Source organism: Prunus avium, chromosome 6 (genome assembly GCF_965620075.1).
Source record: "Prunus avium chromosome 6, drPruAviu1.hap1.1, whole genome shotgun sequence".
Taxonomy (NCBI): Eukaryota; Viridiplantae; Streptophyta; class Magnoliopsida; order Rosales; family Rosaceae; genus Prunus; species Prunus avium.
Genome location: NC_142289.1, coordinates 7,583,429 through 7,611,421, shown reverse-complemented (window position 1 = coordinate 7,611,421; position 27,993 = coordinate 7,583,429). Strand labels below are relative to the sequence as shown.

At 37.8% G+C, this 27,993-nt stretch overlaps 2 protein-coding genes, 1 non-coding gene and 1 pseudogene across 4 annotated transcripts; 2 read left to right on the top strand and 2 right to left on the bottom strand.

The window, feature by feature from the left end:
- Positions 1–4,495, bottom strand: LOC110771390 (ankyrin repeat-containing protein ITN1-like). Of its 2 annotated transcripts, XR_015836590.1 has the most exons (5): positions 4,419–4,495; positions 3,538–4,119; positions 2,602–3,011; positions 726–2,356; positions 1–373 (listed from the first exon to the last, which is right to left on the bottom strand). XR_015836590.1 is itself a non-coding variant. In XM_088255025.1 (4 exons), exons 1-4 carry the CDS (start codon positions 4,450–4,452, stop codon positions 1,529–1,531), a joined length of 1,854 nt encoding a protein of 617 aa, XP_088111151.1. In that variant the 5' UTR covers positions 4,453–4,495; the 3' UTR covers positions 725–1,528. The 2 variants fall into 2 exon arrangements, 1 of the variants encoding a protein (XP_088111151.1); XM_088255025.1 differs by lacking the exon at positions 1–373 and having other exon boundaries at positions 725–2,356.
- A 1,125-nt stretch (positions 4,496–5,620) lies between these two features.
- On the top strand, positions 5,621–8,482 carry LOC110771391 (putative pectate lyase 4). Its single transcript, XM_021975689.2, has 5 exons — positions 5,621–6,037; positions 6,464–6,815; positions 6,896–7,106; positions 7,219–7,287; positions 8,020–8,482. Exons 1-5 carry the CDS (start codon positions 5,779–5,781, stop codon positions 8,254–8,256), a joined length of 1,128 nt encoding a protein of 375 aa, XP_021831381.2. The 5' UTR covers positions 5,621–5,778; the 3' UTR covers positions 8,257–8,482.
- A 2,594-nt stretch (positions 8,483–11,076) lies between these two features.
- LOC148293567 (exocyst complex component EXO70H1 pseudogene) lies at positions 11,077–13,407 on the bottom strand (annotated as a pseudogene).
- Positions 13,408–25,484: 12,077 nt separating this feature from the next.
- On the top strand, positions 25,485–25,558 carry TRNAR-UCG (transfer RNA arginine (anticodon UCG)). Its single transcript has one exon. It is a non-coding gene; the product is annotated as a tRNA-Arg (tRNA).
- Positions 25,559–27,993: the final 2,435 nt, after the last annotated feature.

Sequence of the window (27,993 nt, the reverse complement as noted above, 5' to 3'; positions counted from 1 at the left end):
CCAATCACAATATCTTAATTAGCGGACAATGAAAATATAAAAATAATGGCTAATCTCTCAACCATGATGTTGATTTCTTGACATCAATATCTGCTTTGTTTTTTCGTTAAACATGGATTTTGTTTCTCTCAGAGCACAGAAGTTTTCAGAAACTTAACACCTGTGCCATATGGAGAGCCAGCTAACATTTTCACACTGACAAACAGACACCAATTAGAGGAAGAAAAACATGCCTTGACTTGACTTCCAGCTTCAGCTAACAAATAAGTGGAGGATGTAAAAAGTGCTTCAAACAGTGTATGAAAAGATGCCACTCAAGCTATGGGATCACCATCCACCAAATTGGTTGCACCAAAGCAAAAGTTCTTTTATCCTGATAAAGCAGAAAGATGGAAATGAGCAACCTTTTTTTGAAAATGTACAAGCTTTCCTAATAGGCTCAATCTCAGGAGAACGTAAGAAAGAGAATCATATAGCGTGTTCAACTAATCAACTCCTAAAGTTGCCAAATCTTGCAAATTGGCTATTCGTGACTGAATTTAACTAATCACTGCCATTATATTTGGATCAAATATGAGTATACAATGCTTAGGAGCCTCGGGCCTCTTGAACATTGTGCAAATCGGATACCTTTTGTTTTTACGGAATCATCCAATAGTCAATAATGTGATAAGTGCTATCAAAGTTGACCTGAAAATATGCAGAGAGATGAAGGAAAAGGTTACCTTCTGTAGAAACATTGTCAACATCTTGGATCCTCTAATTGGAGTACGTCCTCCCTGATCTGCATGGACGAGAACCTCAACAGTCAGTGTGATGCAAAACTATCTTCCAGTGTTTCTCCTTAAAGCTTTTGGTTTGTTAAACACCATCATGGGATTTGTAACTGATGCCTCACTCGTAGAAGGAAATTTCGTAATAGAAACTTCACGAGTAAAAGAAACATGCGATGAGGGAAAAGTAGAAATGGAAACCTGTACCAGAGACATTCCCTTGGAGCAAACTCAACTTTTTTATAAGTTCAAGCAACATCCACGTAATACATTCTTTTTTCAGCCATCTGATTGTATGCACAACATGTAATGCTTCAGATTTCATTCACTTATCAGATACACTCACATTTTTCAGACAAATAATGTCGAGTAAAGTCACATTCAAAATTTTGATCAACTAATCAACAAGTCACTATCTATGCTATAATTCGAATAGCATATCACCAGTGACGAAACCTATATAAGTTACAAATGAAGACTGATACCATGTGTACACCGTATAGTATACAAATGATATTTCTCACTTTCTGCCTTTGAAGGTTAAGGATATGAATAGTTTTGCTGCAAAACTTTGTACTCCTCGAGACACCCAAAACTTCATTTTCAAAAAGTCCACTCATTGATGCTATTACTAGGGTCCCTGAATTTCGTATGTATAGGTTAGAACCTCTTATGAACCAACTACTCTTGTATTGATTTTCTTCTTCATGTTAAAGGCAGACAGAACCAGAGGCTAGTTCCAAACTAGACTATCATCACAGGGCATATATACGGTTAATTTCTGAATCAGACTCTGAGTGACGCGAGGAATAGATGGTTCCAGTCCTCGACATCTTCTCTCTCTTCCTCACTCTACGAAACTTTTTGGACTTCACCACATAATATGTCATGGTACCAAGAACTCCTGCCATTATAACTCCCCCTATAACTGTGACAAGGATTGCAGCCCATATATTACGCCGGCCAACCACTATATATGCTGAAGAAATAAATGCTACTGTAGTGCAGACAGAGGCCAGCCACATCAACTTATTGATCACTTCCACAACCCTCCTCTCCGTCTTTGTTTCCCCTCTGACGAGGGTGATTTGTACCAAAACAACAGCCAATGATGTGAAGAGCGAAAGAGCATTAAAAATGAAGAAGATTTTGAAGGATACACGGAACGACACCACAGCCTCCCCAGAGTCTAAATCGCCACCAGGAAGTGTAAATATAGCTGCAAATGCTACTGTTGCAAAGAGTGAAGCAACCACTGTGACTGAGTTAGTGGCATTATTGATTCCTTCCCTGTGTAGCTTACGGAGCTCCTTGGCAATTCCACTAACACTCTGGTTGGTTTTGCGAGCTTGTTCAAGCTGAGTATGGACATCCTTTTTTATCTCTGTCACAGTGTTTCTAAGCTCATCCCTTGGCTGGTTAAGTTCATTTGCTCGGACAGCACCGTATTGAGTCAAGTTTTCCTTAATTGTTGTGATTTCTTCAGAGTAAGGAAGTCCTTCAGCTATATCAAGGGATGTTTTATGGTCTCTTGTTAGAGCATTCACATTTGTGTCACGAACGAGTAACAGTTCATTGACTATCTGCAAGCGTGATGAGAAATTGAATTACTAAAGATGTAAACCAAGCTCAACCCAAGTTAATTAAAGATCAATCCAAAACTTATTGGCAAAACAAGGTCTTAGACTCTTAAGGAATCCAAACCTAATGTGCATATGGCCAGAACTTGTAAAAGGGAAAAACTGAATAAAGTCAGTAGCATCCCATCATAGAACAAGAATATATTAAAAGTATTAAAATGTGAAGATCCAAAAGTTGAAATACATACCTCTACTCGCTTTTTCCTGGTGGCCACATGTAATGCCGTATTGCCGAACTTGTCTGGAAGCATGACAATAGCTGGATCCGTTTCGACAATCAACCTCACCACTTTACTGCTGACACCTTTTACGGCCATATGCAAAGCAGTCTGTCCTTTCTTATCCGTTCTTCTTGCTAGTTGTGGACCCCTATCAAGCAAAGTTTTCACAATATCTACATGCCCCTGCCGTGCAGCAAGATGCAATGCATTCTTCCCATTGGATTTAGAAACATCCAGCAAACTAGGATCTTTTGATAGTAATTCTTTGACGACTGCTGTATGCCCTCTTGTAGCTGCAGATACAAGAGGGGTAGCATTTGCCTGGCCAACTGTTTTGCTAAGCCCCGGGTCATAGTCTAACAGCACCTGGACAATGGCTGCATAAAGCGAGTTATTGAACTGAGGTGACATGGTATTGAAATATTTTACTATCTGTTAAACCAAAAGAAACTGGAAAGCAGAACCAAAAGACAAGCAAGTAGCGAGCAGTGTCAAGACTTGATTATCAATAATCATCAATAAAGGAGCAGAAAAGGCCCACACTGGATGAATTAGAATGAAACAGGAAATGAACTTCTCAAAAGGAGCCATGCCTGAAATGGACACAACACAACACTATTCCGACTCTAGTGAGGATTAATTATCTATCATGTTTGCCTACAGTATCAATAGTTAAGCACCAGAACAAGATATAGACTCAAAAAATCCACCGAGAATGCAAAACAGCTGTGGTCTTTTGTTTGACCAGCGATGAACATTAACATCAATTCTGGTTACCTACCCCTTAAACTTTCCAGATGAGGTCTGAAAATTACAATAATGCATTCCATTTCAACCCTTAACTGAATCAACAGCAACAACAACATTACAAAGTTTGGCTGAAACTATTTGACTTATGATTACCTTTTTGCCCTTGATTTGCAGCAATATGCAACGCATCAAACCCGACCTGATTCTTCAACGAAATGCCCTCCTCGGTCATGTAGGGCAAAAGCTCCTCTACAATACAAAGATGCCCCTGCTCGGCCCCAATGAAAAGGGCCGTCTCTCCCAACTCATTCACCTCATTCACAATGGCAGACCTTATCTCAGCCACCTCTTCATCAAACTCAGAACCCACCATCTGGGCATCAATCTCCCCCAGAAACTGCTGCACAGCCGCCAAATCACCGCGGCGTGCAGCCAGGTGGAGCTCCGTGTCATTGTGGCGGCCGGTCACCTGCTTCACATACTTCTTCTTCCCCAACTGATCAATGCGCTTGCCGGAATTGGACAACACCAGAGACTTACTGGAATTCGAAACAACCAGGGCCTTGCCTGAATTCGAAAGAAGCAGGGCCTTGCCTGAATTCGAACCCAGCAGGGACTTGCTGGAATTGGAGAACACAAGAGCCGGCCTCGACGGGTGAGGTGACGATGGCGGCTCCGAGAGAGCTCCTGGGGTTGAGGGCTGCACTAGCCCCTTCTCCAGGTCCCTCTCACATCCTTACCAATCAAAATTCAAAACAAAATCCACAGTTTCAATATTCATTTCCATCAAAATAAATAATTAACCAAGACATTGCATCAAATACTCTATGAATATATAACAAAAACCACACACATTCAGAAAAAAGAAAAAGAAAAAATCTTCCAATTTTCCCGCGAAATTAACCGAATGAGAAACGAAAATGAGGGATCAGGGAAAACCCAATTCCTCTTCCCATTCACTTCCATGTTCCTGCACATTCTCAGCAGCCAAATACACACGAACATGCAAAGAGAAAGAGGGAGAGAGATAGTACCTGAATCATGTCCGATTCGCAAACGGATATGCATTGTGAAAAGCGAGCGTTTATATGTTCATTTTTTTTATTAAAAATTGTGATGAATTTGATTGGGGAAATGAAGACTGTGTGTGATTAGGGTTTTGAAGGCAGGTGGAGTTGTTGGGGGGTGGGGCGGGAGGAGGTGGCGGGTGGCGCGGGTGGCCAATGACGGAGAAACTATTTGGGGGGAGTTTTGGGGTTTTATTTATTTATTTATTATTTTAAAAAAATGAGGTTCACATTCAAAATAAAAATAATAAATAATAAAAGAATGAGGCCGTTAATTTGATGCCAGCCGGGCCCTGCCATTTTGAGACCACGGGCCACCGGGTCGAGCCACACCGAACACCATGAACCATAAAATATTATGTAACAAATTCTTTCCTTTTTTTTTTTTGTTTTGTTGTAATTCTGAATTTATGATGATTTATTCATTTTCACCGCCAATTTAACCGCCTTCTCTCAATTTTAGTTTGTTCTCAACTTATAATTTGAGTAAAGTCAGCTTTAAACTATGCATTACAACCCTTATATTATTAAGATTTTGTACGTGGATGGAAATTAAAAAATCCTAACCAAATTAGTATTAGTTCAACCAATTGGAAGCCCTGATCATTTAGGATTGATAAATTTGTTTAAACCTAATCTACATTCTTAGGTCTAATACGAGAGCTTGATTTTTTAAGAAATTTTTATCGAAATCAATTTTAAGCTACTTTGATTCGAAGTGAACTTAATAATTACCTATAACGATTGTTGCCACGGAAAAAGTGGTGGAGATGCAACAAGATTTTGTTACAGCACAAAAAAAAAAGTTTTGGCAAATGAATGACGGCAAAATGCCATTTATAAATCTCTTGTGAGAGGAGGGATGTGTTTGTTTAAAAACAATTAGGAAACTTGTATATTATATTCAGGTATGCAAAAAAGATCACAATTTGCAAACCATCTTTAGTTTTAGTAACAAGAAGTTATATTTTGCACTAAATTCTCTATTTTTAATTAGACAAACAAAAATAAGGACGAAATAGACCTAATGAATTGGTGACCACTTAATATCATCTTTCAAAATGTGTCGGTCAATCAACTGTGGAGGCAACCCGAATAGGGTGAATTCGGGTCGGGTTATTCTCGGATAGTAACTCTTCTCCGACAAAACGAACGCTTTAACATAACCGACTCAAAGAATAAAACGAACAGCGAGGCCATCTCCATCTCCAGCTACAATAAATGGGAGTCTGTTTTCACTTCACTGGTACAGCTCACAAGACGAGTGTTTTTCCGTTTTAATTCCGCCATAATCAGACACTCTAAACGGCTACGTTTTTTGCCATAAATGGGCAACTCCCACAGCCACCGTAAACGCCGTAACGGCCCCGTCTCCAGTAGAACGGACAATTCGGGCTTTAAATATGGTCCGTCGGATCAATCAGCCCAAATCCCGAGCTCGTCAGCTAAGAAGACCAGCATGGTGGCCTTGCCGTACGCTCATGTCGACGCGAGCTTGCGAGCCCTCGCTGCCCAGGCCGAAGGCTTCGGCCGCCTCGCAATTGGTGGCCTCCGCGGTGCCCTTTACCACGTCACCACTCTAGCTGGTACGCTTTTTGATCGAATTCCAAACTAAATGTGTGTTCTTGCTTAATCGTAGTTTCAGTTGCTGCCATCCGCTTTGTAAATGTGTTTGCTTTGGGTTTTGCTTGTTTGTGTGTGTTTTTCTTGTTTAATTGGTAGTTTTAGTGTTTCGTGTGGAATCTTGTGAAGTAAACTTGCTTATGGAGCTTGGAATAGTGGAAATGATTTAGCTGATTAAGTTGGAGCAAATTTTCCAAAGGATTTGTCAATTTAAATGCTTGTGTACCCATGATTGAATTTGTAGTTAATTTGTCAATAATTTAACGACGTCTGTTGAGATCTTCATCTGAGATGGATAGTGTAGAGTTATTGTGAAGCTTGAACAATGAACCATATTCATTGCTTTTTGGAAGGTTAAATTTTTGTTATTGTTCTTTATTTGATTGTAGATGATGGTCCTGGGTCACTTAGGGACGGATGTCGTAGGAAAGAACCACTTTGGATTGTCTTTGAAATTTCAGGCACTATCCTTCTGTCATCTTACTTGAATGTGTCATCGTATAAGACTATAGATGGCCGGGGTCAGAGGATTAAACTTACAGGGAAGGGGTTGAGGCTGAAGGAATGTGAGCATGTGATTGTATGCAATTTAGAGTTTGAAGGTGGTAGAGGGCCAGATGTTGATGGCATTCAAATAAAACCCAATTCCAAGCACATATGGATAGATCGGTGCAGCCTTTGTGATTATGATGACGGGCTCATAGATATCACCAGGGGAAGCACAGATATTACAATTTCGAGGTGAGGTGAATCTCCCAACTTGGAATTTCACCCTTTTTTACTTTTGTAGTATTTAAGTTCTTTGTTTAACCATTATGCAGGTGCCATTTTTCACAGCATGATAAGACAATGCTAATTGGATCAGACCCCTCTCATATTGATGACAGATGCATCCGGGTTACCATTCACCACTGTTTTTTCGATGGGACCCGACAGCGGCATCCTCGTGTCAGATTTGCGAAAGTTCATCTATATAACAATTACACCCGAAACTGGGGCATATATGCTGTTTGTGCCAGTGTAGAATCGCAGGTGATAATGCCACTACCAATGGCTATTATATTTTGCTTAAATACTCTTTAAAGTTTTCCAAGGATTTTATCATACACGAGGTTAATATGTTATCATTATGTTTCCACTCCAGATATTCTCTGAATGCAATATATATGAAGCGGGACAGAAGAAAGTGGCATTTAAGTACCTTACGGAGAAGGTAAGTTCCTTTTTCATTTTCATCTACCAACTACATGTCTTCAAGATTTCTGACTTGTACATGCAGTAAAAATTTAGTATTTGACATATTAGTAGCTGATATAGAAATATTTTGTACATTAGTATCTGGAATTCGAACTGCTATACACCATAGTAGAGGCTGATCTCAAATTGAAAAGAAAAAGGTGAGATGATTTTGGGAGAAACGCTAGAGGATTCTTAGATACTGGGAAATTCTTTTGGCTAAATGTGCATTGGACCTGGAAATCACTAATCAGGAACAGACCATACTTATCGAGTAAAATGAGGATATCTAGTGCTGCTGTAGCTAGCCGTATGTTGCTGCAGTCATGGATAACATGCACAAGTAGTTTTGAATTCAGAGAAGAAAGTTGGTTAGAATGTGGTCATAGATGATACGCAAAAGCAATTTTGAATTCACAGAATAAAGTTTGTCGGAATGAAGCTTAAGCTTGAGTAACCCCATAAAATTCTGTTATCCCGCTTTCGTTCTTTAGTTAGGTACTGAATGCTGAGTGGGTTTTGTTCAAGAACCATTTGGCATGAAAGCATATTATGAGATTTTGTTATTCCATTAGTCCAATGCCAAAGTTGAAATATTGTAGTAGAATTTTTTGGGCAAATGAAAAGTACATCAATTCATCCAATAGAGGCCATTGAAATGTATTCTGCATATGTGAGTAACTTATTAATTATGATGGATTTTCTACAGGCAGCGGACAAGGAGGTGGCAATGACTGGCCACATTAAGTCTGAAGGGGACTTATTTATAACTGGAACTCAAGCTGGATTAACGCCCGTGGGTGTCGAACACAGCATGTTTCATCCTAGCCAACACTATCAGGCATATACGGTAGGACCTCCCACTGATGATCTTAAACATGTTCTACAACATTGTACAGGATGGCAGTCTGTTCCACGGCCAGCTGATCAGACAGGAGTAGCATAGTAGCCTCCTTACCCAAGTTTTATTTAATCTTCAATTTTAGTCGGCGGTCTTATATTTTATAGTCTACCCGATATCTTTGTTGTGTGTAAAATAAATAAAATTTACCGGTCTTTTATTATTTTCTTATCAATAGCAGGTAGTACATCTTGTACAAGTATTATAATATGGTGGACGACAGGATTTATGACATATATTTAAGGAAGGTGTTGTTTGTGGCCCTGCATCAGTTTATTTTGTCAAATATTGGGTCGTCTGCTCTTGGAAATTTTCGACACAACCTTATGGAAATATTGATGCTTGACCACAATATTTTGGGGTAAACTGCCGAAATGCCCCCTGAACTTGTACCTAATTATCAATTTACCTCCTGACCCTTTTTTTTAGCGAATTAAGGACTCAAACTAAATTTTATTCTCAATTTTCCCCTTGCCGTCCAAATTCTCAACATTTCATCCAATTTTTAGTTAAATGATTAAAAAGAAATTTTTTTTTTTTGGAAAAAGTTTTAAAAAAAGAGAAAAAAAAAACCCTCCCCACAGCCATCACCTTTCTTCCCCACCATTGCCATCACACCTCTCTTCATCACCACAACCAGCCAGGGACGGAGCCAGAAAAAAAAAACCCTCCCCACAACCATCACCTTTCTTTCTCTCTCTTTACCCAACCCCTAGCAGCCACAACCACCCTCACCTCAATCTCTTTACCCAACCTCTCAAATTCAAACGGCCATTGGAGCTTCTTGAATCATGATAATTCCCAGAAGCCACACCAGTGGCTTTGTGCCAATCAGAAACATGGAACATAGAGTAGAGAAAAAGAAGAACAAAATCACAAATGGCAAACCTCATTAAATTCAGCCATGGAAGAATGAGATCGGGATTTACAGAAAAGAAAACCCTATCCCTACCCACAAACCCAAACCCATTCACGCCCTTTCCCCTATGATTTTTTCCCCATAGCCTTAAAGGTCCAGACCTCTTCACCTCACAAGTTCATTGCCCCTTCACCCAAAATCTCGACCCTAAATCGCACAACTCATCAATGGATTCAAGATCTGAATAAAGTGGGGCTGTTTGGAGGGTGGGGGCTGATGGGTTTGGTTGCATAAAGAGAGAGAGAGAGAGAGAGAGAGAGAGAGAGAGAGAACGATAGAGAGGGCAGAGAGAGAGAGAGGGGCAGAGTCGCAGAGAGAGGGAGTCGTAGGGAGAGAGGGAAGAATAGGGTTTGGTTGCAGAGAGAGAGAGAAGAAAGGGTGGGTAGGTCCCACCCCTCTGTTTATTAAAATATTTTTTTTTCATTTTCTATGTCATACTATTTTATTTTACAGTATTTAATTATTTTTAACATATGAAATTACCAATTTGCCCTCATATTTAACGGCAAATTGGATGAAATGTTGATGCTTTAGACGGCAGGGGGAACATTGATAATAAAATTTAATTTGAGCCCTTAATTCGCTAAAAAAAAAAATCACGGGGTAAATTGATAGTTATGTACAAGTTCAGGGAGCAATTCGGCAGTTTACCCTAATGTCAATTGATGCAGGCCAAGGTATTTTCTTATTAGGGAAACGTACGTCGTATGGTGTTGTTAAAAGGTTTATATATGATATGATTCTTTAACAATCTAGTTCTGTTTACAAATCATGAGAAGAAACATCCATTTGACCAAAAGAAAAATGCCAAATCAAATCAACAGCAGTTTTAAGTTGACTTGGTGTTTTTGTTTGGAGAAAACAGAAATGTCTGCCTTCATTTCAAATTTGAGATTTTTCAACTCCCAATATGTTGATTTTTCAAACACAAGGCTGCAAAAGAGTGTGAGAGCCAGGGCGGGACAGATGAATAAACCAAGTTGCTAAACTATAACAATGAAAGAATTATCTTCGTCGCACGCCATCTCCTCACAAGATTATGTGGTTATATGTTTTTGTCAAGACTCCGAAGTTTTTCAGCATTTCTCATAATTAGTGGCTGAGGTTTTTCTCCTACTTAATTAATTAATATTTAAAACTAATTGAGGCTTTTGGGCATATACAGAGAGAAACTCTAATGCAACGGAGATATCACTTTTTGCTATCTCAGTTAATAACGCAATAACACGTAAGATAATTTTTCCACATGTCATTATGTGTTGGGGATAGCAAAACAGTGTTATCTCCATTACAAGTAAGTTTTTTTGGTAATTGAAGACACAAATAAAGTGTTGCACACCAGATTACTCGGATGTGTTTACTCATATTCGACGTAAGGCTAATGAAGTTGCTCACCGTCTTACTCGCTTTACTATTAATATAGGTGATAGTTAACTAGTTCAAATAACTACCTGAGATCATGTATGCAAATATTCTCTCTCTCAATATTGCTTGTATTTAAAAAATTTTAAAAAAAAACTAATTGAGGCTTTAACAAAATCTATCAGCTACCAACAACCATGTATTTCAAATAGGGAAGAAAAGGTATACATCGTTTTAACAACTAAACCCAAGGAAGTTAGGGACCAGCCTTTTGGGGGTCACAATCAAAGTGAAGTTGCATCAACCAAGACATGAGAACCCCACGGCTGGCGTGGTAAACTATGATTTACATGTAGCATTTAGCATACACATTTGTTAATAATATTATATCATTATGTTTGACTTTTTCATTAAGCTAAATGGATTATAATAATAAAAAATGAATATGAGACGAATTATAATATGGACGCCTTAGATACGGTGCCTTGACCCACGTGAAATGTATAAGGTTAATCAATACTTAGTTTGTAAGTAATTGCGTATTTATTTATATTGATAAAGGAATGTGTCGGCGAGTTTCTTCGTTATGAAAAAGTAAAATGTGAAAGGAATATATATATGAACATATGGGGCAAAATTTGAATTTACAGAAATACAAGGGTGATTGTATAAGTACAAATTACAGAGTCTTTCAAAAAGTCGTTACCAACTAACTTATTCCAACTGTCTGACGTATTCGCGGTTTTCTACACACGTACAAAACATCGGCGAGTAAAGTCAAAACAGTCGCCGCAAAACACCTCAGATGTAGCTCTAAAGTCTCAACGAACTCCGCCGATGAGACGAAGAATACTGCGACGAACCATCCAAGTCCATGGTCCCGAAAAACAGGTCCGACAAGTGATTTTCAACATCTTCAGGGGTAAATCTGACATACAACGCCACGTTTCTCCCGCCCCCAACCGTCAGCCTATGGGCGTCGTAAAACTCCCTGTAAGCCGACACCAGCTTTTTCGCTATGGACACCTGCATCTCTTCTCGGAGTTTCCGGTCCGGTACGACACTCGTCCTCTGTTTCCGATGCGCTTCCTCGAAGCTGAAATTGAAGTTTCGGAAGATCAGTCTCGCTTCCTCCGGAGAAATCTCGGCCGTCCGATTTTCGGGCAATGAAGCGAAAACTTTCCCCCACGCCAACCCCTCGTAGTTTTCTGCGAATTGGCTCACCTTTCGTTCGTGCTTCGATATCCAGTCCTCGCCGAGAAGGTACTGCAGATTCGATGTACGGACTTTCGAGATCATGTGCTGGAGATTGTTCGCTAAGAAGAGGTACGAGAGCGAAACGTCCTTGTAGTGCTTTGCCTTGTCGTCGAGCTTGCAGAGGAGGACGAGTAGGAGCCACGCCATGCGGAGGGAGATCACCGGCGCCGGACCGTCTTCAGAGTGGGGGCTGTCGAAGTACGATTCTGGAAGCGACGATTTCGCCGGCGGAGGCCAGTCGGTGACAATGTCGACGAGGACGTTGCTGTAGTCGGTAAGGAGAGAGAGGTAATTCATCACGCAGAGAGTGAGATCGTGGACGCCGCCGCCGGGAGCGACCGATTTCGACGAGTCTTTCTGGATCGTTGACTCAAAATCGGAGAGCATTGATCTGACCGACTCGCTGAGTTTAATGAGAGAGTTGAGCGCCTGAGATCGGACGGCAGCAGTGGACTCGAACGAGAAGATGGAGTCGATCTCTGGCCAGCGCTCGGAGATCGAAGTGTACATATCGAGAAGGCGAAACACTTCTAGAGACGACGAGCTTTTCTTGCTCTTCGCGACTAGAACTTGAGGGAAGCAGAAGAGTAAAGTCGCGGCTTCACGAGATATGTGCGTGAAGCAAGACTCTCTGATGGAGGCGGAGGATGCGAACACGTGATCGCACAGGATTCGCTCTCCGTCGAAGAGCGTGGAGATTGACATCTTCACCGCATTCAACCAGCTCCTGATTCTCAAATCAAGAACCTCCCTGTCCATCTTGTGGATCTGCGAAGAGCTCAATCTCTCAACTCCTAGCTTGTACATTCCCTCGTCGACGATAGATTTTCTGATAATCTTGTAGATGTGAACGCACTCTTTGGCGTAACCGGAGGAGATCATACACTCGGCTATGGATTTCAAGTCCGCCATGGGGATCGACGAGACGTGCTCGACTTCGGAGATGGATTCTCCAGCGAATCGCACGTCGTCGTCTGTGGTGGCGCCGCCGCCGTCGTAATCGGAGGTGCTGGACCGGGCAGACGTGACGGAGGATCTGGACCGGGTCGAGATCGATTCCGGGTCTAAATGGGCTCGGTTCATGGATAGGATCTGGTAGAACTCTTTCTGCAACCGCTTCATTGCGATCTCCATGAGGCTCTGCGCGTGTACGATTTTCTCGGAGGTGGGGTCCTCCGAGACGAGGAAGTGCATGGCCTTCTGGAGCTCCGTCACGCACCTGATAAACTGCTGCGCTTCCTTTTTGCTCTCGTAGAAGAGAGAGGTGACCTTGGCGTATGTCGAAGTCTCCGGGTTCCACTTCATGACCAAAACGGCGGCGTTCCCGATGATATCCTCTATCATTGGGTCGGTGAAGTTCGTTACGGGGACACGCTGTGGGGTTGGGAATGAGACGGAGGAGGGTCTAGAAGGGGAAGAAGAGTAGGCGGCGAACGACTGCGATTTGGAGTGAAAGAACAGGCTCCTCATTCCTTTTTTTGGCATTTTCAATTTGAAGATAATTAGTACTGGATTGGATTGGATTGGCTTGGATTAGATTTTCTCTCAGGTCTGAGCTCTCTACTTTCTGTTTGTTTCTCGAGAAAATTGGTGGCTATGTTGTTGTGTGTGGGATTTGGAGGGAGAGGCTTTGGTTTTCTGGTTGGGACTGGTGAGTGGGAGGGGGTATATATAGAGGGAGATGGAGGAACGACGCCGTTGCTTGGAGAAGGAGAAGGTGAGTTTTGACTTTAAAAGTGGAGAGAGTCATAAAAAAAACAAGGCACGGATTTGACCGTGACGCGTCCCATTGACAAATTAAACGACAATATCAGACTCTGAGCATATGATGTAGCTTAGCCTGCTCGTTCGCAATAAGACACAAATTATTCAAAGAAATCAGGAGAGAGCCTACAAACGGTACAAGTTAAACACAACATTATATTAATTAAGAAAAAGAATCAGTAATTAATGTTGGCTTTTTGTTTGTTCGTCTGCTTGATTAACGAGAAAAGTGATATAATATTTATTATCTTACTAGTTTAGTGTGGCTGACCCTGAGTTTTGGGTGTTTAGTGGGGTAGTTAATGTTGAAAAAGGAACCCTTACATGCATATGGGACGTAAGCGAATATATCATATCAGAAACCCTCGTCGTATAACTTAATAATCTGTATAAGGCATGTCGTTTTCTCCGAAATGATTTTGAGGAAGAAAATAGTGAATTGGAGTGCATAAAATTCGAGGAAAGTCTGATACGTATCATTATGCCTTAATTTCAGACACATTCAAAACTTAAGAATAAGCTCAGAAAGTTCGTGGAGGACGAAACAAAAAGACCAAATAATTTGAAAGAGAAAAGCGATATGACTTATGAAGCAAGCAAATCTATCTTGAGTTGGATTGACCTACACCTTTTGGTGTGCTTCCAAGTTGTTCTGAGTTTAAGTCCCCATGGTACCCTACCCTTGTGTGTGAGTTCTTCCCTCCTCTTCCTAACTTTGCACTGACGGAACTAGGGAGAGGGCTACCATAGGTTGTAGCCCAGGTAGCCCTTTTTAAAATTAAAATATATTACATGTATTTTAATGTTATTCACCTCATAAAAGCTTAGTAGCCCACTCAAATGTAGCCTAGTTACTATTGTTCACTCAACTTTATAGACCTATAATCATCTTATATTTAATTTATTTGCTCAATTAAGAAACATAATCTCTTAATAAACACTCATGATTTTAACTCTCTACCTTTTACTATTTTATTCCAATGTATATATATTTTTTCTATAAAACTACAGAAACATTAAGCACCCATAAAAAAAAGTTCGTTAGATTTTAAGCTAATAACTTTAGCTAGCCCACCCATTAAAAATTTCTTGGTTCCAACTTTCGCTAAAAACAAAACAAAACTAAGTACAAACTTTATTAAAGAAGTGCGCCATTTGAGCACGCTTCTTTTTGAACTCTCATTGTGAACGTAAAAATGTATATGTTGTTTTATCACTAGAAATTATAAGTCCTTACAAACATACGCGCCTTCTCGAATGTTTGGAAAACTTTTCTCGCGAGACCTAAAGCGTATGGTGTGCCGTGGAAGGTTGAAATAATATGCTTTTAATCATTAAATGAGATTAGTCGTCAGAATTGTTATTAGTTAATAATTCCCACTTTATACCATCATATAAACTATGGTGGATGCCTTGGAATGGGATCCAAAATAATATTGCTAGGACTAGCAATCTTCCATGCCCATATGTCAACTCCAATATGTAATTAATTTCGTTGCATCATTATTTCGAACCCCATGGTCAAGAATAATTTTTGTATGATAGCTGGTTGGTGTATCATCCAATACACACGAGACATATGAAAATATTCTCTAGTACACCAACCAGCTCGTGTACCCAGAATATATAAAAATTTCTCCGTGGCCAAGTAGTATTATTTGGACAAAAATAACCAAGTCGGTCTTGGTAATTATTATTATGATAGACTTCCACAAACCAATGATCACTAAAATTGAAAATTTAATTTAATAGACAATTTGATCATGCACATAATAAATATATGTATAGGTTCACTTTTTTTCCATAGTCAAGTTTTGTTCAACCCATGAAAAGCGCGGGTGCATATGTTGCAAGTTGCAGCTATCCAACAAAATTAAACAGAAAATAAAACTGAAGAAAATAAACAATAAATAGAAACTTCTATATGAAAAATCATTATCGTCCAGCACGTGGTGATTATGCATCATGCACAACAAAACTAGTTGATTATGTACTTTAATATTATTTACATTCTTATTATGAAATAAATATTAGGTAAAATTGTAGCAACGGTCCTGGGACTAAAACTAAACTCTACTTTTCGTCTCTCATATTATTAAATTGTTACGGTAGTGTTTCAATTAGATCTCATGTTGCATCATTGGTTTTTCTATTAACTTAGTTAAATTTTTTGTCAAAATTAAAGGTAAATTGGGAAATTCATAATTTTTTTTCTCTCTCTCTCTCTCATTCTTTCCTCCCCTCCTGTGCGCTCTCTCTCTCTCTTCCCCCGACGATTTCTTCTTCCCCCATCACCCATCACCCATCACTACTACCTGCAAGCTCCAACCCTCAAACCAATCCCACAGCCACCCTCTACCGTAGCCCGCAATCCCAGAACCCCAGCCACCATCCTCCACCCCAGATATGGTCAAAACGACAGTTCGGCAAAGAAATTTGGGGCTGGGAAGAAGCGGCAAAAGGATTAGACAGAAAGTTAGCCGAGCAATCTCACGCCCACCTTTGCTCTATATTCAGTATTTTTGTTACAGCTGCAATAATGGAAGTCATATCTGTCACTCCTCCGGTTGCTGGAGGAGAGTAACTTCTCAGTAAACTTAGGACCACTATGCCGACCATTGGACTTTGGGCCATTCACTCTTAATTGCCTGTTTGATCTATTAATGCCCATTGAGGGAGTCTCCAAATTATCACCATTGCATCTTTGATGAAACAGCATGTCAGACCACTTCAAAGATGCATCAAGTTGTACTTCTCTCCTAAATTTCAATCTCCGTCGAGAAAACTTTGATTGTTCAACTATAAAAGACCCATTAATCCCTTATCTTTAATAAGCAGTGCTATCGCCAATCTCACAATCTTCAATTTGGGTGGGTGAATAAATTGGTGGGGAGGGGGAATGGGCTGGAGAGAGAGAGAGATTTGATTTATTTTTTAAATTTTTTGTTGGAAAAGACATTTTGCCCATGCCAAGTATGACTTGTTATTATCATGTCATCATTTTTAACGGAAAAGTTGATTGGTATGATGGAAATGACGATTTCTGAAAGTAGAGGCATAATTAAAGTATCACCGTAACAATTTAACAATATAAGGGATGAAAAGTAAAGTTTGGTCTTAATCCAGGAACCATTGCTACAATTTTACCTAAATATTAATTTACATGGACTGACATTAATTGGCATATATATGACAATAATTTTCATAATTATTCGTTTATTATTCTCTGGTCATACGCGATTTCATGTCATGACATGCATGATGTTGCCTTTTTTGTATCCAGTGGTGTCGTTTGGCTCCTAATAATGTCCGTACAATGCATGGATCAAAGTGATTGATCACTGCAAGTCTAATTATTCCTTTATTTCCATGTGATACAAGAAGATATATATATCATCCAACGGTGAATATTTATCAATTATTATTGCTGATTTCCATATGTATGGATTCTAGACGATCGATAAGCAAATTTAATTTAATTTAATTAGGATTATAGCACATGGTTTACAAATAACTCGTTTGTATTTGGCTGCATATGAATTTTATAATTGGAGAGAAACGAACAAATATTTGGGACATAAGTTCAGGTGGGGAAGTGGGGGAATCACCAGTGAATTAATTAAGGTAAAGAGTACGCGTATTGCATGCAATTTTAGAAAAATAATAATTGAGATTTGGTATCCTAAGAAGATTTAGGGCTTGAGGGAGAGGAGAGAGTCTCACTCTCTCACCACGTGCTTTGAGTGATTTGTAAAGACTACACGGATCTTATACAAATTAGTTTATTTTTATAACTCTTGGCTTAATGTATGTATTAGATAGAATCAAGCCGGATATTTTATTTATTATCATCTACGCGTTTTGGTTTAGTGGTATTTTTCTTCCATATAGTATTTAAGTGTGGTACCGTGCGGTTCTAATATTGTGAAAAAAAAAAACTTGTTTTGATATACAGAGTACCTATACTTATACAACATATATACACAAATTAAACATAGAGATCCTTCACATATAATTATACTAAGCTATAGAAATCTTTCTTGGTCTATTAAGTTTTTTGGGGGCTGAGATCAAATTAATCTAAGCTCGTGGAATATAACCCAATCTAATATCAAAATATTCCTTCTAGAAAGACAAACACAACGGTAGGGGAGTGATAAATAATCTTTAATCAGTCCTAACACATTTGATAATCTAAATCCTTCTTAATCAATAAAATAGAAGGACGGGAGTTGAAATCTTGCCCTTTTTATTTTTATTTTTAAAGCCGTAGATTATTTCATTTTCTGTGGAATGCACCCATCTCAATCTCTGTACGCATGTTGAAACTTCTTTCCTTTGCTGGTATTGTGACAGATGGGAATAAACCGTTGATCACCATGACTGACTTGGGGAGGAGAATCTCGATGGCATTGTGACGCGTCCGTTTGTGTTTGACTGACTTGGGGAGAGTCTCGAAATATTTTGCCTCAGTTTCATTTGCATATGAACTCAAAGCGGTAGAAATCGGCTGTCAGATTTTAAATCTTTGTGGACTGAAATATATTCATGGGGTCTTTCCCTGAAAAAAGAAGAAAATAAATTAAATGCGTCACACGCATATATAGTTTTAAGCTAGGTCTTTTTAGACGGCTTGATGTGCCAATGCCATTAAAGAAATTAATTGCTAAGTCTTTTTTTTTTTTTTTTGGTCTGAACCACGAGATGATCCTGGATGGACCCCAACTATGGGTGGCACCTTTAAGCCTTAACCACAACCCAGACTAATCCCCGCTCATACCGGGTCGGCCCGTAAGGGGTAAAGTGCTGGCCAAAGTGATGACTCCGTATGAGAGCATGGATCGAACCCCTGACCTCTCTTAAGGAATGAGAGTGCCGAACCACTCACACCAACCACCTTGGTTGAATTGCTAAGTCTTTCAACGCGCATATGCAGTGCAAGTTGCTTATATTTGTATAATTGTAATTAATTAACCCTAATTATAAGTATTTGTGTGAAAGGCAAAGTGAAACAATGAAAGATTTTGCTGTTGGACTGTAAACATCACAGTGTTTATTCGATCGCATGTGGAAAGTGCAATGAGGTGATCCAAATATTTATATTAGAAATTAGATAGTGTTTATTCATTTCAATACCCCTCACCCCCTCAGGTTGGAGTCATTTTCAAAAAGAGGCATGACTTTTAGTTCCGCCACTGCTTAATTCAGTGAGCTAGATACACCGATTATAGGTGGTTAATTGAAATCTATTCTGCAATCTTGGACAAAATGATGCACAATATATGGTCATTCGTGGCAGAGGAATAAGGGCGTTGAAGATAAATGGAGGAGAAAAGTGGTAGCTATACCTATATACTTAATTTACAAGCTTTCATATATAGGGATGGCCAACAAAGTCTAAGATCATAGGCGATGTATACATGTCAAAGTCCAGCTGTCAAATATCAGTTGTGAACATGTGACGTTAAACTATAAGGCATGCCATGTATTTGTAATTTGAATGCAGAGCTTCTCCCCAGAGAAAGTCTTGACATGCACGCAAGGAAATGCTGCATGCATATATTTGACTTTCCGGACACCAAGTAATTAACAAGATAAACCGACTTTATCCCATGCACGAGATTAAGTAACTAATTTCAGTTAGATTTAACTAATGTTCAAAAACCTTTGTTTGGTGAACTTATAAATGCTGGTACTGGATTGATCAAATTAAATAAAGTAGCGTAACTCATAATAACTGGTTTGAACTCAACTATATAATATAGTCCAAACCGAACTATGAAACGAGATCAATATACATAAATACTTGAGTTTTACCAAGAATCAAAAGCTGCATATAAAACCAAAAAAAAAAACTGTTAAATTTCTTTTTCGGGGGGTCAATTATATAAAAGAATTGTCTATGTACGAATGAGACATAGCAAGAATTTGAAACCAACAACTCAATTAGTTTCGCTTTCTTAAGATTTGAAGAAATGAATTGTTTTGATAAGTTTTCCCCTTCTTCGACTGTTTAAATTCTCTCATCCGTACACGTAAATCAAAAGTAGTACATGATAATGAATTTTGTGATGAAAAATTTGGATTCGATGGCGATGTGATATTAAAATTTGTGATGAGTAGTTTGGATTCGATGGCGATGTGATTGAAACTTTTGAGTTGTCACCGAAATTCAACATAAAAATGACTTTCAGTTCCCAACAATTTTTAATTTTTGTCACATTCTTCTCATCAAATGTATATATGGCCATTTTCAACAATGATATGCTCTAATTATACATAATCTGATATTAATTATATTAAAAAAATTCATGCATTCAGACTTGATTTTACTTAATCCATTATCATCTTTATCAATTCAATAATACAGTATAGATTTACCCGCGAAAACTATCACGATCCCGTGGTTAATTTTTTCGTCAATTTAGCACTCTAAATTTTTTTTTAATGAGTACTGAATCTTGAATCTACCATTATTTTTTAGGGAAGGGGGACCAATCATTTGAATAATTAGTTTACCCTCTTAAGCAACTTCACATCTTGTTCACGTTACTTTTTGGACAACAATTTAGATGAAATTGCATCAAATTTAATGATATGTGCAAAATTGACTATCTATAAAGAAGAGTGCTAAATTGACCAAAATAATAATTAGACCAACTATCGTGATAGTTTAGGAGTGTAAATGACGCTATTATATATCATTGTGATTTGATACATTCGGGCGGTGCCTACTAAGGATTCTCCATTAATGAATTAATGAGAAATAATGAAGTGACGCACCTTTGCATCTATATATATGTGTGCATCTTACACTTAAATGCAATTAAAATATAGAAAATTTGGCATAAGTCCAATTATGAGGAGAGATATTGGGTGCAATCCACATAGAAATTGTTGTTGATCCAAGTCCTTTGACTTTTGTGCCACATAAGATTACATGCCCTTTTCAATTTATTGATATATACTTTTATTTATTATTTATTTTTTGTTCCAGTTATGCACCTAAAACATAAATAAGGTAAATTATGAATTCGTAAAACTGGTAAGTTATTGATTTGTAGAACATTAATTATCATATTTGATTTTAATTTAATTGCAAATCTATTTATTGAATTCTGAAATTTTCCCAAGATATACTGACATCAAAATTTGTAATAAGAATTCATAAAAATTTCATACCTTAACAATAGGTAAAGTACCTATGCATACACCTCATATGCAATATGCAGGTAATTAAACTCATAAATTACCTTTGGTCCAGGTAATTAAATCCATAAATTACCTATAGTCTAGGTAGTTATACCCTCTAGCCCAGGTAATTGAACTCATATAATATCTTGGTATGGATCTTTAAACTTAACTGAGATAAAAATCCATACAAAATTTCTTTGGAAAAACAAAAAAAAAAAACACTATTACATGGAAGACAGGTACGTATGTATATAAATATGAAGCTCCAGAAAAAACTGCTTAAGAAAACTCAAGAAAAAAACACTTACCTGTAAGGCAGGTACATGTATATACAAGGAAAACGCATTATATATATAAGGAAATGCATACACATACACATATATATAAGGAAACACTGAATTTTAGGAAAGTGTTTTCATATAATTCCATTTATGATAGTGGCATATCCTGTAAATTTGTAAATAATTATGAACATACTAATTGCTTAATTAGTGAGACTGGACTGCAATTGAAAAGAGAGAGCATGTGGACTGCATCTATTATATCTTGATGAAAATGGACTTATATCGAAGAAACCCATTTAAATAAGGGAGCTTCACTAATATACACAAAATAGGGGTTGAAATTATAAAAAAATCCCACATGGAATGCACTTTAGAAACACACCCAAAACTCATTTACTATATAAGAAATTGTTGTTTAACTTCCCATAAATTATATGACTGTCATTGATCAACTTAAAAAAGAAGCCAAACACAAAAAACTTAAATAGCACCCAAAACAAGCCCAACCCAATTTTATAAAAAAACTCAAACAATTCATTTCAAACAAAACGTCTTGAAAACCATAGCTTCATTTACGTGTCATGCTGATTAATGACTATAATGTTGTTCACCCGTTTTAGTTTACTTCCTGAGATGACAGGGCAAAGTTCCCCATTAATTCAAAGACCATGTTTTGGTCAGTGAATTAACTTTCTTTATGTGTTGAGCGTGCCACTGTTAGCAATTTTTCAACCCTAACAGACTTATGGTAAAATAACTTGCGCCCCAAGTTATTAACTTTTACCAAACGATTGTGAATTTGGGTGAGGAATATCTCCCAAGTAAGTTCTTTTCTATGCCTTAGACTGGTAAGGACTTTTACAATTTATCTCAGTATAAAAACCAGCAGTTCTGGCCAGAATGAAAGATGATAGATTGAACCAATTTCAGGCAGAACTCCCTTTTACAAGACTCAAAAAGGGAAAAACTGACTATACAAGGACAAGGAGAGGGCTGCGCTTCCATTTCTGTCTGGATAGTTGCCTCTGTTCTGGGCTGGACTGGATACGCCTGTGCTGGACTGGACTTTTAACAACTTCAACTGTTAGGCTTCAGCTGTAAATCGATACCAAATCTTGAGTTTGGCAGAGCTTAATCTATTTCGAACCCTGGAAGGTTTTTGGATGGGCAGAACTAGGACTTCTCCAGTCTGAAAGGGGCAGAAGTGGCTGGACTCGAGCTGGAAGTGGGCTGTAATACCTGTGCTGCTTAGTCAGGGCTCTTCACAAATTTGTTGAGTTTTTCATATTTGAGAAAACTCGAAACTCTGCTTAGCTTGGCTTGTATTAAACCAAATTTGTAACGAGAGAAATCTCGTTATTGTTGACTAGTGAACTGGGATTCAAACCAGAGGTAGCGATTTAAACTTGTCTTTGCTGGGAGAAGACAGGATGATTCTGCAAGCTTGTTGGCAAGCTTTTGAATATTTCAGGCTCGAAGTCTGTTGGAACTTGTTTAGGATTTTGTGATCAAGTGATCATTTGAGTGTTTGTCTTTTGACTGAGTTTTGGTTGATTGGTTGATTGATTGTCTTTGCTCTATTCACCCTCTCTTGTATATATAGGAAGTGTTCCTCCGAGAATGGGCGGCAAGTAATCAAAAGATCTTTTAATTTTAAAATGAAATAAACAGGGGTTCTATCCATTTTCTGGCGAGTAAGCACTCAACGATTAGTTCCTGAGGTGACCACTTCTGTATTTTTGATGGAGTGCCCTGCCTGTTCTTCCATTCCACCTGCTTCTGCAAAAGGTCTGGAGTCTTGGAGATGGCTGGCTCTCAGCTTTTGGACAGTTTCATGTTTCCCGCTTATCTCTCTTTTTATAAAAACAGAGTCTGCTTATCCTCGAAAATGGTATTCCTCCAAAATATCAGAATATCTTTTAGATAAATTAAGCGGGTTCTAATCTTCTGGTAGCAAGCTACTTTAGATTTTTTCTTCTTTTATACCTGCTCCTGTTCTATTTCCAGTTTTCAGCCGAAATTATTGACTCCTCCAAGTCAGGGATCACGTGGGACTGTTTCGTTTTGAAGGCCAGCTTGAGTCTAATTTGCTTTTGGGCCTAATTTTGGATTTCTTCGAGGCCCAAGTTTTTTCTGATTCCTATTGTTCACAAGCCCTTTAATGTTTTGGGCCGTGATTTTGGCCTGGCCGCTCATTTAATAGGCTGGGTCGTGCTGATGGGCTTGAGGTCGTCTGATACAAGCGGCCCAGGAGATGGTGTGGGCTTTTGTTTTTGGCGTGCTAAATTTGGGCCCAAGCAAATGTTCCACACCTTTATTGTCATGTTGATTAATGGTTGTAATGTTCCAGTCTAAGGTAATAACACTGCTAGTTTACTGTCATGTTGATTAATGGCTGTAATGTTTCAGTCTAGGGTAATAACACTGCTAGTTTCCTATGACATCTTATTTCTAATGTATGTCTACCCCTGTAATGTTCCAGTCTAGGGTAATAACACTGTTAGTTCCCTATGACATCCTATTTCTAATGCATGTCTACCCTTGTAATGTTCTAGTCTAGGGTAATAACATTGCTAGTTTACTGTCATGTTGATTAATGGCTGTAATGTTCTAGTCTAGGGTAATAACAATACTAGTTTCCTATGACATCCTATTTCTAATGCATGTCTACCTCTGTAATGTTCTAGTCTAGGGTAATAACACTGCTAGTTTCCTATGACATCCTATTTCTAATGCATATCTACCCCTGTAATGTTCCAGTTTAGGGTAATAACACCGCTAGTTTCTATGACATCGTATTTCTAATGCATATCTACCCCTGTAATGTTCCGGTCTAGGGTAATAACACTGCTAGTTTCCTATGACATCCTATTTCTAATGCATGTCTACCCCTGTAATGTTCCAGTCTAAGGTAATAACACTGCTAGTTTACTGTCATATTCATTAATGCTTGTCATGTTGCTATTTCTAATACATGTCCAACAAAGAAAAGATGACGAAAGAACAAACCAGACCAACTTATAACAAGCTGAGCCCAGATTGTTAATACTATTATGTCATAAAAGTACATTGTTAATACTTTATTATAGAAGTATAATGTTAATACTCTGTCATAGAAGTACATCATTAAACAAAAATGAGATCCATAACTGAAATAATAACAAAAGATAAATTGATCATCAAAACTTAAAATACATTTCGAAAATCAACTCAAATCCGAAGAGAAACACATAATTGAAGCAAAAGATAAAAAATCTCAAGTCCAAACCAAACGACGATGACGATGATGACGACAACGACGACGATGACGTGGCGAAAGAGGAGTAGAGCTCGAAGATGAGGAGTAGAGCTAAGAGCATCTTATCTAGGTTCGTTTGAGGTCTTGAACAATTCGGAAAAAAAATAAAATCAATAGAAGCACGATTTTAGAACAAGAAATCGAGGGTGAAATATTGAAGATTGTAGATTAAAGATGAAGAATAATATAGTTGGACTTGAGACTGAGCTTCAATGGAAGCTCCTCTTGCTCCAACACTAGAGAAAGCACCAGCGAGAAAGGAAAAAATAAATCTAATTTGGTTTTTTGGCAGATCTGATTTTTCTCTCTCAAATCCATAGTATAAGGGCAATATAGGTATTTAACACACACAAATAAACTAAAAAACAGCTAATAAATTGAAAAAATTGACAACTGTTGATTTGGGATTTTTTTTTTGGTGTGTTTATAATTTTTAAATGGTATAGGATTTCTTTATAAGATTTTGTCCCCATACCATATGAAGGATATGGTCGATGGGGATTTGATCACTGTGAGATGCTTCTCAATTTAAGCATAAATCTCCATATGGTCCATGGGAATTTGGTCACTGTGAGATGCTTCTCAATTTAAGCATAAAGTTCTTGTGAAAAGTAAGAATGTGGATTGGTCCTCATCACATGGTAATGAATACATGCATATTCCAAGTGTTGTGCAATTGAATTGCTTGGAAAGTGCTAAGGCCCTAGAGTTTGAAATAGGTATGATCTTGAGATTTTGACAACTTCAAGAAATTCAACAAAATTTATAAGTTGAAGGCGATCCGAATTGATCACTGATAGCACTACTAGTAGAGATGGAGTTGAGAAATTTTCTGAAAACTCAATTAATGCACGACATACACAACCTTATTACAGAGATTGAGAGCTGCACATAAACTAACAAAAACTCAATTATTGCATGGCATACTCAACTCTATAATATAGTTCAAACCGAATTATGAAACAAAATCAATACACGTAAATACTTGAGTTTTACCAAGAATCAAAAGCTGCACATGAACTAAAAAAAACTGTTAAATTTCATTTTTGGGGGGGTCAATTATATAAAAGATCTATGTACGCATGAGCTCTAGCAAGAAGAACAATCAACTCGGCATTAGGCGCACTTCTGGACCTGATCAGGTCTAAACGAATAGCATGCTTATATATATTAAGAGCTACAAACCTAACAACTTGACCGCATAGCGCAGTGGATTAGCGCGTTTGACTTCGGATCAAAAGGTCGTGGGTTCGACTCCCACTGTGGTCGCATTTCGTTTTTTCATATGTTTTTTTTACTCCCTTTTGGACCCAATGCAATATAACAAGGAAAGTTCGTCTCCTTGTTGGACTCCAATTTAAAGTCCATTTTATCTAATGGGCCTTGAATGTGTCCTCTTCCCGATTTTGTGGAAGGCCCATCCTCCCATGTTTGGTGCAATTCAACAACATTGTTTGTTTTTATGGGAGCGTTATTTTGTAGAATGAACAATTGAAATACATAGCTCATCATACTTTCATCAACAACAATATGCATCTATTTTCATCAATTTTACATCTCATCCCTCTCGTCTACTTTCACATCTAATGATTTAATAGGTAATCACTTGAACTAAATTATGCATGAAGCACTTTACTCATAAGCGTTTTCTTTGAAGCATTTCGAAATTTTATTAAAAATTCAAGTACTTTATGAAAAATCACTTGAAATGCGCTGTATAAAGAATAAGCCTAAATGCTTATCTTTAAAATGTTTTTTTAATTTTTTTTATGAACAATGGGCATTTACCTCAGTAGTTGAGGTCTTTGTTTGCAAACCCTAGGGCTGAGCATCGGGTCGAAACCAATGGTTTCTTAACAATCCAATCCAATCCAATTTTTTATTGGATTACAGATTTTACAATCCAATCCAATATGATTAGATGTTAGGATCCAATCCAATCCAATCCAATGTACATTGGATTGGATTGGATTGGATGATCGGTTTGTATGAAAATATAATCATTGCAAAAAAACTTTAGTTTTTCATTACATATAATTCATAATTCAAAATTCAATCCGAAGATACAACATGAAATTTAAAAACAACATTACATTAAGAACTACAACCATTCTTTAATATTTTTAAAAAAAAACTAAAGTTAACCAAAAAAAAACTCAGAGAACTCTTTAGGCTTCGAGGTCCATCAATCCTTCCATGTTAGAGAGAATGCAATCATCCACATCAATTTTCATTCAATGTAAGTTTTGATGTAGGACCCAAAATTTCTACAAAGAAGAAAATATCATATTAAGATAAATATAATAAAACCAGTACTAATTAATTTAAAATATGAAAGTTATCTTGAAATAATATTTACCTGATTCAATGTCTTCAATATCATCTGTGATCTCAAGAATACCAGTTTTTGGTGAAGAATGTAACCAATTTTGTGTGCAAATAAGTGCCTCCACTGTTCTCGGGGATAATGAACTCCTATATGGATCGAGAATACGACCACCAGTACTAAATGTTGATTCTGATGCTACAGTAGAGACAGGTATTGCCAAAACATCTCTTGCTATACAAGACAAAATCTTATATTTTTCAGAGTTCATCTTCCACCAACCCAAGAGATCAAAGTTATCATTTTTGGGATTCTCACATGTTTCAATGAAGTACCTGTCAAGTTCTGTTTTGGACTCTACACCATCTGTTTCCTCCACAAGTTTCATGAACCCAGTAGTGAATACAGTAGCAAAATCTACTTCATTATTGTCAATCTCCATCTCATTTGGATTAATTGTCTCATCCATATTATATGTTGCACTATCATTGTAAAGCAATTTATACTGGTCATACAATTCATGCAACTTGCTTTTCACTTTACTTGTCATCTCACTAGCTTTTTCTTCACCACATAACAAAGCAAAACAATATTGCAAATAACGTTCCTTGAAACGTGGATCAAGTAAAGCAGCAACAAACAAATAAATATTCATTTTTTGATAGCTTCCCCAATATTATCATACTTCTTCTGCATATTCTCAGCCACCAACTTAAGAAAGACATCTTTGCTTTGACTCCATCTTTGCAATTGAGCATGAACCACACAGAGTTGTTTCAAAAACAAATTTGAAGTTACATACAAAGTACCAGAAAATTCTAAAGTTGCATCATAAAAGACTTTCAAAAACTTAATAAAGCCACGTGCATAATTCCAATCCAATGAGGTGGGAGCCTTTTATTTTCATCCATACAAAATTCACGAACATATTGTGTATCTTGCTCCTCTAAGCACTCAAAAGCTTTTTGATATTTTTCTGCAACTTCTAACATTAAATAAGTAGAATTCCACCTTGTTTGAACATCTAGACATAACCCCTTATGTGAAGAAATTTTTACTCGCTCTGCACATGCCTTAAGCTTTTGGGACCTCGCCGGAGAAGACTTAACATATCTCACCACATTACGAATTCTAGTGATTGACTCGTGATAATCTTCTAGACCCTCCTTCACAATGAGATTTAGTATGTGTGCACTACACCTCATGTGCATATTTTCACCATTCAATATTGAACCATTCCAATCATTCACTTTTTTTGACAAATATGCAACAGCAAGATCATTTGAGCTTGCATTATCAACTGTCATAGTCAACACCTTCTCAATTTCCCACTCTAATAGACATGTCTCAATTGCCCTTCCAATTGTGTCACCCTTGT